The 15,972-nt window shown below is 38.9% G+C and overlaps 1 protein-coding gene across 2 annotated transcripts in view; it reads left to right on the top strand.

The window, feature by feature from the left end:
- The first annotated feature begins 1,235 nt into the window (after nt 1-1,235).
- HGF (hepatocyte growth factor) overlaps nt 1,236-15,972 on the top strand; it is a 59,121-nt gene continuing 44,384 nt past the window's right edge. For both annotated transcript variants that reach the window (XM_051772866.1, XM_051772867.1), the window contains exons 1-2: nt 1,236-1,534; nt 13,539-13,704. In XM_051772866.1, coding sequence (XP_051628826.1) covers nt 1,456-1,534; nt 13,539-13,704 — 245 coding nt within the window. In that variant the 5' untranslated portion in view covers nt 1,236-1,455. The remainder of the gene's footprint in view (nt 1,535-13,538; nt 13,705-15,972) is intronic.

The following is a 15,972-nucleotide window of genomic DNA, read 5'->3' as shown; positions in this document are numbered from 1 at the left end:
AGTACGACAATGAAACCAAAAAAAATCAACTAAAAATCCTAGAAATAATGCTCATTCTGCAACGGAAACTATTTTTTCTCACATAAATATGTTTTTCCTGTAATACCAAATGTTCAAAATATTTTCTTCACAGACTATCTCTCAACTCCCTTTTGTGCCCTTACTTTCACTTGGCAAGGCAGTAATTCCTAAGTGGAAGTTTTAGGTTTTACCACTGAGCACATATATATACATGTATTTGGGAACACTTGATTAAAAGTTTGTGGTTGGGGAAACAACCTGTTTTTTAAGAAAAGCTGTTTCACTCCAAGGTATTTATCAACTTTATGGCAAAGGAGTCTGAGCTGGACAAGGAGACACATTTTTCTGACTCACATGGCATGAGGCCACATGCAGGTCTCTGGTTTATTTGAGGAAAATGGAGGGAAACAGTTTCCTCTGTTGTCACACACTTGTGTTGTAGATAGTAGGTGGGTGCATGGGAGAAAGGAACAGTTTAAATTAAGGCAAAACTTCTCCTCAAGTGTTTATTTTCGAACACTTGCATGTCATGAAGGCCGGTCTCATGACTTTAAACAGAAACCAATGTCATTGCTTCCATGAGGTTAAAATGAAGTGCAAGAGAAGAATTACAACGACTTTGCCTGCGACAGAAGGAAGGTCAGGCATGGTTTTGGACTGAAGCTTGTCTCCATGGAGCGATGCCAGCAGCTGATACTTGACCTTTAAGTTCCCCAGAGTTGCCACAATTTTGGGGAAGTGGCATTTGTCAGATGGTCAAAGAGGGTGATGGAAAGGCCAGGCTGGTGGCCAAGGACAGGCATGGGCAGATCGGAGGAAAGGTGTTGGCCATGGGGTTGGAGAGTGCCACTGAAACAGCTATGGATGAGGATGCTGCCTGGGGATGAGGCCAAGGGGCAGGTGGAGAAAGTGGGACATAGTGAAGGGAAATGTTTGCGGGGAAGGAGAAATTTGTTCTGGCTGCAGGAGAGATGGCAGTGGGGGCTGTGAGGCCAGGAAGGACTACGGGGTGCTCCGGGAAACTGTGCAGCAGGAGACACCAGCCCCGGGGCAAGAGCTGAGGGGTTGCCCCTCCCGAGCCTCTAAGGGATTAACGGAGGGGGGCGGGGAGGAAGAGGGAGGGAAAGATGAAGGGAGGGATGAGCCCGTGGAAGTCCTCTCCCTGGGCTGGTGGAGGGGCGGGAGGGAGGGGAGGCAGCTCCTGGGGAGGGGAGGAGGAGAAGAGGCAGAGAGGGGATGTTGTTAAACAGTTTCTTACCGTAAGAGGGAGTTGGGACCCAGATCTTTCCAGTTAATCACACAACAAACTTAGATCATCGCAATAAAAAGCTCGGCTCACTCTGCCTCCTCTAGTGACCGGCGGTGCACGGGGTCCCTCCGAGGAGCCATCTCCCTTTCTCCTCCCCACCAGCCGCAGGTGGGGCCGCCAGCACCATGCGGGCCACCCACCTCCTGCCAGCCTTGCTGCTCCACCAGCTACTGCTGCTGCTGCCCACCGCCATCCCCGCGGCAGGTCAGTGCTTCTATCGCTTCGATAGCGAACCCCCCTGCGCCTCGCAACCGCATCACGTCCCCTCTCCCCCGCTCGGCCGGGGCAGGGAGGGTGCTCGGGGCGCACCCCGCAGGTGGGGCGGGAGAGCGGGCGGGGAGACCCCGCCGCCTCCAGCGCCCGGCAGCTCCCGGCAGCTCCACCTGCGCGGCCGGGCGGGGACGGGTGCGCCGTGCCCGCCCCGCTCATCCCGATCCCGTGGAGCGGAGCAGTGCGGGACGATGCGGGGGAGAGAGGAGCGGAGCGGAGCGTGCGGTGGTCGGGACAAGCCGCGCTCCGGCCGCGAAGGGCGTTCACGGCAGCTCTGCGGGAGGCACCTCCCGTCCCGTCCCGTCCCGTCCCGTCCCGTCCCGGGGTCTGCGGAGGAGCCGGAGCTCCCACCACAGCCTTCCCGCCTAAGCGGGGCGCGGGGCTCGCTCACCAGGGGCAGACCTGGAATCCGGGAGAGAGGAGAAGGGAATCTCATCGTTGCCCAAAAGGTTCTCCCCGGCCGTTTTCAGGACACCACCATGTATCCTCAATTTGCAGGGGTAGAATGAGTGTTAAGTAACAGTAGTTGACAAGGAATGCCCCAAACGCAGGACAGTGCGTTGCTGAAAGGGCATGTCCTTGCTGAAGTTCAGCAGCATGAACATGCTATTTCCAGACTGAAATACTTGTAATTTCATTAGATGTTCTCGATGAAATCCGGGAGGTGAAGGGGGGCAAGGAACAAACAATAAGTAATCAAGTGCTGGATGCTCTTTAGCTGAATTTCTTTCCTGAATTGTCCCCCTTGGACTGGATATCTGAAGAGCCAACTCTGTCCTTCTATTGGCCCTCTGGGAAGACGTTTAAGGAAAAAAAGTTTGTAAAGGTTTCTGCAAACCTTTCCTTCCTTCCGGCAACATTGTTAGGGTCAGACCTTTGCACAGACAGAAACAAAGGACAGGCACAAGAGGGAAAGAATTCTTTCAGGGAAAAAGTCTGCCAGGATTGGGCAGAGGAAGGACAGGGACATGTGGCAGCTGGGTCCTGGGGCAAGGTCTGAGGGCATCAGGCAGTGTGTATGGCAAGGAACGTCGATGGCCTCCATGATATAACTACATTTTCTAGTAAAAAAAAAAATAAATATTTTGAAATAGGATTTCAAAGTGGAATATTTTATGATGTGAGTGGGTAAGTCAAAAAAAGATTGGCAGCATCACATGCTGCAAAACCTGTTGTTTTCCCCCTACAAGTATGAGTGTGGCTCTGTAGGATGCTGAGCAATCTCACCATAGCCTCTGTGCTCAGTCTGCTCATTGAGGATATTGTTTTCACAGGCATTCTTAGCAGGTGACACAGAGATACAGACATTATGATCCCACACTTCTCTCAACTCCTTTTCCACGTACATTTCAATTTCCGTTTTTTGGACATGCAACGTCTCTGAAAAGTGATGACTAGAGCTGGTTAGGAATTTTCTGAGATTTTTTTTTTTTTCATGGAAAATGCTGACACAAAAAATTTCACAAAAATAATTCCTGCTAAAGAGAAACTTTCTTCGGTTTGTTTCTCTCAAATCATATGAGAGAGAAATATGCAGCAGGAGACATTCCCAATAGATTGTGGTACCTGCTGTTGAGAAACCCTTACCTGTGATAGAAACTCAACAACTGATGGGCTAGTTAGAAGGAAAAAACAAAATAAACACTGCCGACACATCCACACCCACAGTTTATTCCAGGAGCCAAAGATACAAAACTGGTTTAGAGCCAAGCTCATAAGAAGCTTGGTCATGCTTTGCTCTCTTGATAGTCAGGATGATTTTCTTGAACAAGAGAAAGTCCTTGTTCTCCCTGACTGTAAGCTCTTGGCACTGGTCTGTAGTTTACCAAGCTCAATGAATATTTGATCTATCTAGTATTCAACAGGAGAGATTGAGATACAGCTTCTGTACTGCTTGTATCAGTGGGTTGTGCCCTTTCCAATGGGCTCTCCAGATTAGGAATGGATGGTCCATCCTGATGAAAAGTTAGATTTCCAAATCATCAGCATTTTTCAGAGTAGAACTTGTTTTCTGGCCAACTTTCATAGCGACAGTTTCTTGGCAACTCCCCCTTTCTTAATTTTCCTCCCTCACCTGCCTAAATATTAATCAATCCTATTGTTTGCCTTATTGGCAAGAAAGATGACTTTTATCATGTGCTGCCATTGTGCTTACTTTATTTTTAAAAATATGTGGTCTTCAACAAAAGTGTCTGGGTATTAACAATGTAAGCAAAGGAAAGTTGTGACATTTCTTTCTGAAAATATAGTGATTACTTTCTAAGCAAACATATTATCTTTGTATGGGATGCTGATTTCTTTTTACTGGGACGTTTTTAACAAAGATTAAGATCTGCCTACCTATGATGACTTTTATATATGAAAGACAAAACTAAATGATGAAAATAGAATTTAAAAATAGGAAGAAAAGAGAAGTCTTTTGTTAATGTATGTCCATACTTCTTCTAGTGCTATTCTATCAAACCTGATTTCAAATGTGCATAATTATGAATATAGTTTCTTCTGTGAATGGGTATTCTGGGTTTGGAATGCCATACCCTAAGTTCTGTGCAAAGACAATGTCCTGTGTAACAGAAGTTGCTGACTGATACAGTTTGGTTATATTAATGGGTAAAGAAAAAAGAGGGTGAAGAAAACGCAAGAAATTTAAATGTCATCAAGCTGTCTACATTATCAGTTTCTGAGTTTCCTTTTAATATGTAAAAGATAAGACAGTGATTGAAGAAAGATAAATGTGCATGGTTCCTATAGAGTCCTTGCCTAGTCATTATCCATATTGTGTAAGTCTCTGTCACTTGCACAAAGAAATTAATATGTAGCTAATAACTTTATCAGGGAGTTTTCTTTCTTGTTCAGATATTTTATAATCCAGTAGTCTTAGACAGTATCTCTTTAATAATGTTCATCTAGTGAAACTAAAAATTATTTTTTAATCAAAGCAACAAGTAGACTTGCATACTGCAGAGGAGTGAATTATAAAGTTTTATTTAAATTAAAGATATATTTTTTTTCTGTGAAAAGACTGTCAACCAAGTGTGTTTATTCTAATTTCTCAACACTTTCTGTAGTTTGGATGATCTGAAGCAGTTGCTAATGAAGATGTGGGAGTCGCATTTAGTTCCGATATATAATTATTGCTTAAAAAAAATAAAATCAAATCCCATAGCCATAATCTATGTATGAATGTTGTGTATTCCTGTGGTTTGCATAGCTAAGTATGTTTTAAAAAATTAATGTGATTTATACTTTCCCATCCCAGCTGTAGATAATCATTATACTATATACTGTCAACATAGCGAAATGACACTCTGCCAGTTGGAAGAGTGTATTCCTTCTGTTTAATGGAATCCTTTTGGTGCTCAGTGCCAGGGGCTGCTTGTTTTGCTCTCACATGTAATGCAGCACTTACCCTGCTTAACAGATTTTCTGTTTCTATTAATGCCATTTTCATAAGCAACATAGCAGGAGAATAGAGTTGAAAGACACGAGATTAAAAGGTTGCATAAAACTCTGGAAAATCGACCACTGAAGTCAAGGAAAGGAAAGCCTCTTATTGGAGGAGCTCATCTGTCATTATTGTAATACTTCAACTGAGGCCAGGGTTGGAAGGGAAATGTGCAGTCTCCCTCAGAGAACAAAATATCTCCCCTTTGGATCTTTATACTGAACATTAGTTTGCCACTTAACCATTTCAAACTTTTCCAAGGAGATTTGAAAACAGGATAACTGGGCCTCTTGTTGGGTAAAAGCTTGATGTGGAGAAAAAAACATTGCCCTGAATGTCTTGCAATTTTTTGTACTGGATGAGTGTTGGAATTTCACTTTCTCCCCATCAGCATTGAGTTGGGGTGGAAGGGCAGAGGCTGGAAGGCAGCACAGAGGTAAGAATGGGTTGATCACAGAAGCGAGAAAGGATGGATCTCCATACTTACTTGGGAAGCATGAATAGTAGGAGAACTGGCATAATGCAAGCAATGTTTGAACTTTGCAGTGGGGAAGCATGGCAGCTACAAAGAACTGGGAAAGTGTGAGGACATCCTCATTGTTTCCCCATCTTTTTCTGTAGGCTTTTGTGGCAGTGCCCTCAGAGGATGTAGAGCTGTTCCCAAATATAGTTAGTACCTACACATAAAGCAGTGCTGCAGCAAAGCAGAGCTGGGAACATGCTCCAGATTAGTCAAATGTGTTGGCAAAATCTAGCTGTAGGAGTTTTCAGTGGCTTGTGGGCCTCCACCCATGTTCTGTCTGATGACCCCAGCCATGCCTGGCAAGTCCTCATTGCTGCTGGCCCAGCTGGGGACTGGCTGCTCCCTCTGTCCCTGCTCAGCTCCAGCTCTTCCTATGACTGCCAGCCTTGACCAGCAGCACCATTTTTATGTATACAACATGCAACAAGGTCCTCATCACTCAGCACAGGGGCTGTTTTGCTGCCCTCAGTCATCTGTCATTCTTTGTTTTGCCCAAACCCCTGCCCTGCCTACTTGTTGTTTTCTCCTTCCCCCTTGCTCCATGCCCGGACATCCAGTGGCTGGGATACCATCACAAAGGAAGTGCAAAACCTTCTGGGTGCCTTGTAGGAGACACCAAATCTTGTGAAGATTGAGGAATGAAATGGGAAATGGTGGGGATTTAATTCTTGTGCGCAGTGCATAAGAAGACAAACATTAGAAGGGAAAATCCTCTCAGTTATTTAGCCAGAGGTTAGATACAGCAAGTCAGAGTACAAACTGCAGCACATTTGTTTCTGCCAATAGGTCCCAGCATCCTGCAGAGCAGATAACCTTTTCTTGGAAGAGAAAGAGCTGTCCTTTTGCAGCTACCATCCAATTTTAGAATATACTATCAGTTCTTAGCATTATCCTTAGCTCCTTGAGCTTTTATGTTGACTATAGGACTGGGTTTCAAAGGCAGGACTTAGCAAAACCATGAAGCTGGGTTCCCAGTAACATGGCAATCTTTGCAATTGCTAACAAGGGTGTGTGTGTGTGTGTGTGAGTGGTAATATGCAATGTAAAACCAAAAAGAAATATCTTTTTCATGAATTTCCTGAATCTGCCTAACAACTACGCCGAGAGCCAATGTAAAAATAAGGAAATCATTATCTCAATATATATAGATATTATATGGATAGTCATATATATTTCAAACTCTTTCTAAAAATTGTAGATTTTTTTCTCCCATGAGGCTCTTTTGCCAAGAATATTTCGGGAGTTAAAATATTCACATCATTCTCCAGGTACCTTTCTGATAAACTTTAGTTGTGACAAGCTAGAAATGGCTCCTTGGACAGCTGTTTTTATTTTGGTGACTTTCCATCTACACAGATGACTGCAGATTTTGTGGGTATGGTTGCTAAACTTCTTTCATGACAAATTATTGTCTTACATAAATAACCGCATTAAACTTAATCTGGCATCTAAGTCTATCCAATCTACAAAATTCTTTTCTTGGGCACAATTCAGATTGTTTTAGTTTCTCATTATGTTGGTCTGCTTTTCTTCCTTTTTTTTTTTTTTTATCCCGAATGAGAAGTCATTTGGAAAAGGTGTTCGCTTTGCATTCCAGCCAGGAATCTGGACACTTCTGATACTGAAACAGACACAAGGAAAAGTCAAAGTAAATGAAAGCAAGTTAAAAGTGTTGAACATTAAGCCTTTTTTCCAGAATGAGCCTGTTAGGACTTGATTTATGAGGCAAAATTACCTTGAATGTATTTGTTCACATAGATAACAACACTTTGTTGACTCTTAATGATCTTAGTATCAACATTCACCTTTAACATGTTTTCTTTTATTACAGTAATACTGTGGTATCTGAAAGCATTTAGTAAGAACTATTTTCACCATCTGGTCAAGTTTGGGTTTGTTTGTTGGTTTTTAATTTTTTTCTTAATGGAGCCAGTATTTATGCTATCATACTGAGGTGTGCACCAGTATTCAATTTACCTTTCATGTTTTGTATCCTTTGAAAAGCATTGTCTTGGAAATACATTATTGAATTTAGTTAAAAGTATCCCTTGTATTGTATTTTGTAAACAAATTAAACACCTCACTGTATTTACATACTGTTCAACCTATACATGACAGCAATGGTTGCTTTGTTTCAAACCCTACTCATTGATTTTTCTCCTCATGGAATTTTACCAAATGCTGTTTTGTGCATATAAACATACTTTAATTTTAATTTCCATAATAAATTTACCCTGTTTGTACCCAGGTATGCATTCAGCTTTGATATATCTGTCACTGGGATAATGCATGGTTTTGCAGATTTTTTCTTTTCACATTTTATTTGCTTGTTTAGGTTTTTTTTCCCATTCAGATACATACTTATTAATATAAATTGCCATGTAATTTTTGTCAAGTACAGTGTTCTCTGATAAAATGTTTGATATGTTTATTGTGTTGGACTGGGCTTTCCTACATTCATTTCACATGTGTTTAGGGTTGGGTAATTTTTATTTTCTTGTTTTTTCCTTGAAGGTCTTTCATACAATGGTAGATTTCTAATTTCCCACCCTTCTCTTCCCAAGTTTTAAATCACATGAAATTCATCTCTCATAATTTATTTTTTTCCTAACTCATTGGGGAAATCCAGTTTACTTTGGCTTGAAGTGATGATTGTTTGCAAAATTAATTTAATAGCCAATCTCATTTTAACATTCTGACCTGTTTATCAATTATAACACAAATAATTCAATCTCTAATTAGTCCATCTGTTAACTGCTCAAGGTCAAGTGACTTCATTTCATTACAAACATAACACAAAATACTAAACAGAGATCTAAAATGCCAGTTGATACTAAAGAAAGAGGCTATGTCTGTTTTATATTTCTGAAATAATTGTGTCAATTTATATGACCATTTTTGTTCACTGGAATATATTTTGAATCTTTAGCTTCTTCCTGCACAGAGCATGGACAATTTTCCTCTTTTGAATTTTTCTCCTCATGCCATCTTATTTTGTATTTCATCCTCCATTTGGAAGGACTGCAGTTGATTCCTGCAGTTCTTTGACAGTATCTACTAGCCTAAGAAGTTCAAGTATCTTAATTTTCTTGATTTGTTTTATTTTCCCATAGATTTAGTTTGTCTCTGAAAAACATGAAAAACAATGGTGCCGTTGTGTGTGTCTGTACTCTTTTCAAAACTGGAAGTTATAAAAGGTCTTTATCCATGGTATGAAGACCTATGTCCAGCTTATTTGTATCAAAAAATGTGATCATAAGAAATAAACTAATTCATTATCCCACATAGTTGAAAATTTACCACAACAAAGCGAATAACTACTTAATAAATGCTCAAGTTCTGCAAGTCTAAACAAATGGAATAGGGAAATAAAACTCAATCCCAAACCATCAAGTTTTCATTAAGAATCTCAATTTAAACATAAAAATTTAATTTAAATGTATTTATCTTCTCATTTGGAAAATCTAGTGTCTGTGTTTGTTCTATATAATCAAGTGGGATGCAAAATTTGAAAGAAACTAAAGGAATAAAGTTTCTCACACTATCAGGAGACTTCACAATGTGTTTCTTTAAGAAAGTACTAACTTTTGCACATACTGGAGTTAAACTTGGAAACCCAGGAAGCTGACATGCCAAATGCATCATATCTGTTATTTAATAAAAGCTTTGTAGAATCTGTGACAAGTCCATAGAAGCAGAGATTTTTCTAGGGGATGCAGCCAGTATGCTCCAGTTGTACTCTGTAAGATCATAACTTTGAAGCCTAAAATATACATCTACATTAGAAAAAGCTGGACTGATGGAGGAAGGAGAAAGGGTTTACCAATTAAGTAGATAAAGTCAGATAGTCTCCTTGTAAAACTTTGTTGTGCAGAAAAAACAAGTAGTGTTTTAATCTCATTATAATGGACAAAGGCGATACTTGGGCCTGTTGACATCCTGTATGTTATTTTAATTACCACAACAATGATACTGTATTTGCTATATTAGGTTTTTTACTACTAAGTAGGTAATGAAAAACAAAAAATCCTTTTCTGTGGCAGACTAAGACTTGAGGGTCTGAAACTTGACTTGTTCAAGTTTCAGACTTATATTTGTTCAAGTTCAAACTTGTATTTGAACTCTAAATGACCTGAAACTAGATTTATACTGAATTTCTTGACTCTCATATAGCTCAGTATCAGATCTGTTGTATTCTGTGAAGTGTGAATTTTAATTTGAGATACAGAACATAATCTGGCAATTTCAGGGCTGAGTGATGTGGTGGTGTGGGAGCTCAAAGCCCTTTTTGTGTGGGACACAAGGCCAGAAGAGAAAAAAGAAGCTACTTTGCTGCCATTTTCCCATTAGCCCAATGATTAGAGAATATCTGGAGAGCAGAAGAGATAAAAATGCAAACAACTTTGCAGATTCAAATCTACTTCTCTTGCTAATCAAGAAAGTGTCTTAATTTCTAAGATACTGCATATTATTGTGTCTGTTACTTTCAGTTCTCTGTGTTACTGGTTCTGTTTTGTATAAATATACTTAACCTCATAGTTAAGTAGCTTCTAGTATACAGGCACTGCAAACTCCTGATGAGTTTTCTTACAAAAATGTTGCAGAATGACAGTTTTCTTTATCTCTGACTATTGATTTGGCATGGTCTGGAATTGCCCCAAGAAAAGCTATTGTTGGAAATCTTTTCCCCCAGGTGCATTATAGTTTGAGCAGTCTCAGTCAATGATTCTTATCTGAGAAGACTGTACAGAAACCTCACTTGAAAATGTAGAAAGGGAACCCAAAGGTGAGTTCTGGCATCTCCCAGGCAAATGTCTTTGCCTGTGAGGAACCTTTTTTCTTAAGTAAATATTTGAAACCTTTTATGAAAATGGGAGAGCTCCAGCAGGGAGACTGTGGAAATCCCAAATGACATTGTGGAGCACTTGTCCAATGCTGCATCCTACTAGAGCAAATGTGGCAGTTTCCATTTCCTTGGGCACTGACTGAGGTCTTGTCTGTTCTGTTCAACTTCATGTTTAGAAATAGAAAAGGGCACCACCCTCACCTTTTTGAGGGTTTTTATAAGTTGACTGAAGAAATATTTTGAGTTAGTGGTTGTTTCTGTTGAAGAAAAAAATGTTGGTTTCATATTTGACTGGATTCCTTTGTGTCTGAATCAGCTGCTATTATTTTCAAATTTAAGTGGAATGTCAGACTTTCTCGGTAATATGATATTCAACTACAAGAAACATCAGAGAACATGGCCCACAAAATAGGTGAAAGTCTCGATTAATCAAAGTCTAGGAAACTGAAATGAATGACAATCACAAATCAGGAACATTAGTTATAGCATATTACATGCTAATCTTTAATGTAGAGCATGTCTAAGACACTATTTGATTTAACATTTTAATAATAAAAGCACCTAATTTGACACAAAAAGGCTATTATTTTTATATATTTTGTTGTGAGAGTTGTAAAAGTCGTGCTTTGCATTATTCTGATGTTTCTAACAGTCACACCACAGATGCACTTGGCCCTTTGCCTTTTGGATTATAGGCAAGACATAGAATGTTGTTGTTTGAAAGCTAAAGTAAATCAGGCTGTTATGAATTGCTAAATGCAAGATCAAACCCATAATCCTCTTTGGACAACTGCTAAGAAAAGATGGAAAAAAAAAGCAGAACTATGAACTGTGTTTTTCAGGCAGAACGGAATTTCTTGATTTTTTAAAATAATTTTCTTGCATGCTAGCTGGTGAGTTTAAGAAGCTGTTATCATTGGGAATTAAGATAATGATGCTTATCAGTAGATGGGAAATGTTAACATTGGCAACTGGAAGAAAATACTTTGATATTTCTATGCAGATTCTTACCACCATTTGACATAAAAATCTTGGCTGAGAGAACATAGAACTAACAAGTATGTCTTGGAAGATAATAGATTGAGAAATATACCACAAAAGCTTTATAGAAGATTTGTTTTTCTGTGACTGACTTAAAGGGCAAATGTAATCTTTTTTGCAGCACTTTGGCTCTATCATCAGTACAGTAAAAAATAAAGCAGCTTCAGTGTGGACACAACAGTTTCTAGTAACAGGAGGCTGATCCTTATGGTGAGAATTTCCCTAAGCATAGTGATTCATTTTTGGTGCATGTGTACTGCACAAATAGAAGACTGAAAATGCTTAAGAGAACTGATATGAGTCCCTAACACAATGCCAAAATTATTAGCATTTGATCTTTTCATCAAAAGCTTCTTCATATAATAATAACAACATGGATTTGAAGAAAAAATCTTTTTTTCTTAATTTTTTTGTGATTGGAATTAAAAATATGAGTATTAGATGCTGGGGAATAGCATAGCTTGCCTTCATCAGTTCAAAAAGAAAGAGACTAGGGTGGGGTGAAGATTATTTTATAAGGACAGTGTAGCATAGATATTCTAATTCTTATATTTATTAAAAAAAAAAAAACTGAAGCTTGATGAGATCTGATTTCGATGTCTTTAGAGTATTTCTAGGTGTCTTAGGCATAACTCACCACTGAGAGGTGTGATTTAGCTGCATCAAGTGAAAATGTGAACTCAATGATCAGGATGGAAGTTTTGCAAAAGGAACACCCTTAAGCCCTCTTTGGCTTTACAGTATGTGGAGCTGTCAGTAACTCCTCCGGAGCCTCAGCTATTGCACTTTACAGTTATTCTGAGCTTCTACAAAATGCACTAAGCAAAAAATTCACTGGCGTAAGTGCACTCTGCACTTGCATGAGGAACTATGTATTCAGGATAACAGAGCACTAGGCTGAGGTTTTATATATTTGGAAAACTCTGGAAAAATGTAATGAATTGCACCTGAGTATTTGTGTTCCATTATTGTTGCAGATTCTGTAGAAAAAAAATGAAAGGACATCTGTGAATACAGTTACATGGAAATAAGTTATGGAAAATACTATTATCTACTTTGTAAACTAAGGAGGAATTTATTCACCTAACCTTACCTGAGTTAGCCATCTAGTCCAAAAAGATCATCTGGGATCATTGAGTGAAATAGGAAAATCAGATCCAAGCCAATTTATCCTCCCTACGTTACTCATCTGACAGAATAGGGACAATTACTCTCCAGATGTACTTATCTACCTTCACGGATGATGGAGCAGCCTACACTGGCAGGTTGAATTTTATGGAATGCAAAGTAAAAGTATAAATAAATATTGGGAAAATTCTGGGGTTCGATCAAAGATCATTCCTCTTGCACTTTAGCCAAGCATCTCCAGCCAATCTTCCTCGCTCCATTTTATCCCTCTTCCTCTGGGCCTTTCAACAGAGATGTGGAAACCAGATCAGTGTGTTCACTTTTGCAGGAATGTTTGCAACACTGCAGACTTTCCATGCTACAGCCTCTGTTTGACCTCCTAATCTTTTCTGTAAGCTAACAACTGAAGTTCAGTCGCACTTAAACTGGACACAACACTCGCACTGGAGCAGAGAGAGGACAAATGATTATTTTGTGTCACTTCCAAAATCCACTTCTTTTCACTATTTGTGATAAGCTTACTCTTCTAATAACAGTTTATCACATTCAGCTAGTGATAATATTTTTCACTTGAGTTTTTCATGGAAATATTTACAAGATTTCTGATTATTATCAGACATATTTTGGGGGGTCTGAAAAAATTTTAAAAGAGTGAAAAACTTTCCTCTTACCCTTTTACAGCGTTATGCAAATATTTATTTAAATTTAGTTTTGTTAAAATTCCTACTATTTCTGGTTTTAAGGATGGAGATCATCTAAAGTAATCAGTTCTTCTTCAGTAATTCCTTTTACCTTATTTTTATGAAATTCTCTATGCTTTAGGTACTAAACGAAGATCCTATAATTCCTTTTAAATGTTGTCCATATCCAATGCCAACTTTAATGTCAGCACTCTCTTTACAGCATTTTTTTGTTTGCATCTTTTGTTAATTTTTTTTCTTTGCTTCTTTTTTAGAGGGTAAAGGAAAAAGGAGAAATCCTCTTCATGACTTCAAAAAGACAGGAGAGTTGATGCTCATTAAAGTAAACAAAACACTGGAAGTAAAAACTAAGCTGTTAAATACCACTGAGCAATGTGCCAAGAGATGCAGCAGGAACAAGGGCCTCTCGTTCACTTGCAAGTAAGTTATATATCTCTTATTTATTTCTTTCCCTAATGAAACATATACAAAAACCTTTGACCAAAGGTGTTTCTGTAATTGTCATCAGCGGTAGCTTGTACCTGGAACAACCTAAAGATTGTGATTTTTGATTTCAATGATGTTGTTCTACCTGTCCAGAGAGCGTCAGTCTTTTCTGAAGCTTTATATGAGTTATCTGTCTTCTTAGCTTGTCCAGTCTCTGATCTTTTCCATAACATAGCTTAAATAATGTACTCATGTTAAGATGTGGATGACTTGGGCTGCACTGTAGAGGTCGGTGAACATTTCTGAGATTTTTATGTCTCTTATAAAATGGTTATTGTCACACATCACAGCTGCAGTATTTCAGCACCACTTCAGACCATATTCTGCTTTCATTCTTTGCACATTACTCCTGCTGCAATCAATGAGAACCTCACACATGGAGCACAGATACATGCACTGCTGAAGTTGACTGGCAAGCACTACAAAACTGATACAATGGAATCAAACCTTCTGGGCTGTGGATAGCTATCCTTCAGCATCTGTCGTCTCTTAGAAACACATCGTGCAGCTGATTACTCGTCTACCTCGTACATATCCTCTACTATTTTTTGGAACAAATCACTATTATTTTTCTGACGTGTTAGATTTAAAAGATCCCCTTGGCCTCACTTAGTCTGGACCATTAGCAATAAATGAAAGACCATGAATGCAGTAGAATCTTGGAGAGAATGGATGACTTCTATACTAGTCAATACCGACCTAAATGTGAGCCTGAATTTGAGACATAAAAAAGTTTTAACAATTGCTACAAACGAAAGCTAGAACAAATATGACAACAAAAACTCCTCCTTGGCAGAAAAGGTTCTCCACTGTGATTTAATTCTTCTGTAAGCCTTTAATCCCAGTGTTGCAAGATCTAGTTAGTATTGTTCTGTACTCTGACTATTTATATATGTAAACAATGAACAGAGTTTACTTTTTTCTGATAGAAAATATTTTCCAGGCACTAATATTTTTCACATGGTGCAAGCCACTCCTTTTCTTATTGGCAGAGCTTCCACTGCTGTTATTGCCAAGGGAATCAGGTTATATTCAATAGAGTGAGACATCCTTGAGTTCCGATGGTTAGCAGTGAGGAGTATTATAAAATTATGTTTCACAGTATAAAATAAATTCTGAATAATGAGAGCAAACAACAATTCTATATTCCAACATCAGTTGAGGAAAATTGCCTCAAGCTAGTTGTGGCTGCTCAGGGTGGTATCTTTTGTGTTCTGAACAGAAAAGGTAAGTTAATGTATTTGTCTATTCTATTTTACATTAATATTAATCTATATTCTCTCTGAATTAAAATGTTCTCAGTTATTGTAGATTTTTTTTTCTATTGGGACAGTGTCTGATGGATTCCTTAAGGGGCAAATTCTCCCTGGCTTAATCAGTCAATACAGTAACATAGAGCAACCATGAGGGACTTTGAGAACACAACTGGAAAATTTGTGCTCACAGATATCAGAATCACAATCTGTCATGCAATTACTTCATACTGAATATGAAAAAGAACTACAAATCTGACAACTCATTCTCTGAATGCCCTATTTTCCCTTTCATATTTTTAGGAAGGAAGCAGTGTAGGTGATCAGGTCTTGTCTTACTACTGTTATGCTGCAGAGCAAGTGGGATTTTCTTTTCTGGGATCTTGGAACATCCTTGTGGTTTTCCCTTTGGCCCCAGAGGAGTCCCGCTGTAGTGTGCACAGTTCTTTGATGCTACTGTAAACACACATTTGACATGTGTTCCCTTTTAAAGGACAAGTTATTACTAATGTTTTCCTTTTATTCCTAGGATCATAGTCTTTAATTTCATACCAGCACATGATTACTACAAGGTGAAATTTGTTACCAACTAAAATGAAAACCAACTAGTTTACTACTTGCTGAGGGAGCATTCTAAAATAAGAAGAGAAGCAATACAAAATATCGTTTTAAATATTTGAAGTACAAGACTTGGATTTTCCTTTGTTTGTTGACGTTTTCATGACTTGATTCTCATACTCCATACCCATGTAGCAGTTCTCCATCATCTGGGCCACAGCACTGATATTTTATTTTCTGGATGCAAACTCAATTTATTTAAGCATTATTAGCCAATAAAAAGGAATTATTTTTTAATATAATTGTGACAATAGCACTGGGAGCAGCAACATCTGAGTCTGTGCACTGTGAGGTACACAAACAGGAAGAAGATTAAGTTTCTTTTCTGCCA

The sequence above is a fragment of the Manacus candei genome, unplaced genomic scaffold (assembly GCF_025592945.1).
Source record: "Manacus candei isolate 608988 ecotype Guabito, Panama unplaced genomic scaffold, ASM2559294v1 h1tg000160l, whole genome shotgun sequence".
NCBI lineage: Eukaryota > Metazoa > Chordata > Aves > Passeriformes > Pipridae > Manacus > Manacus candei.
This window is presented reverse-complemented; position numbering and strand designations above follow the sequence as displayed.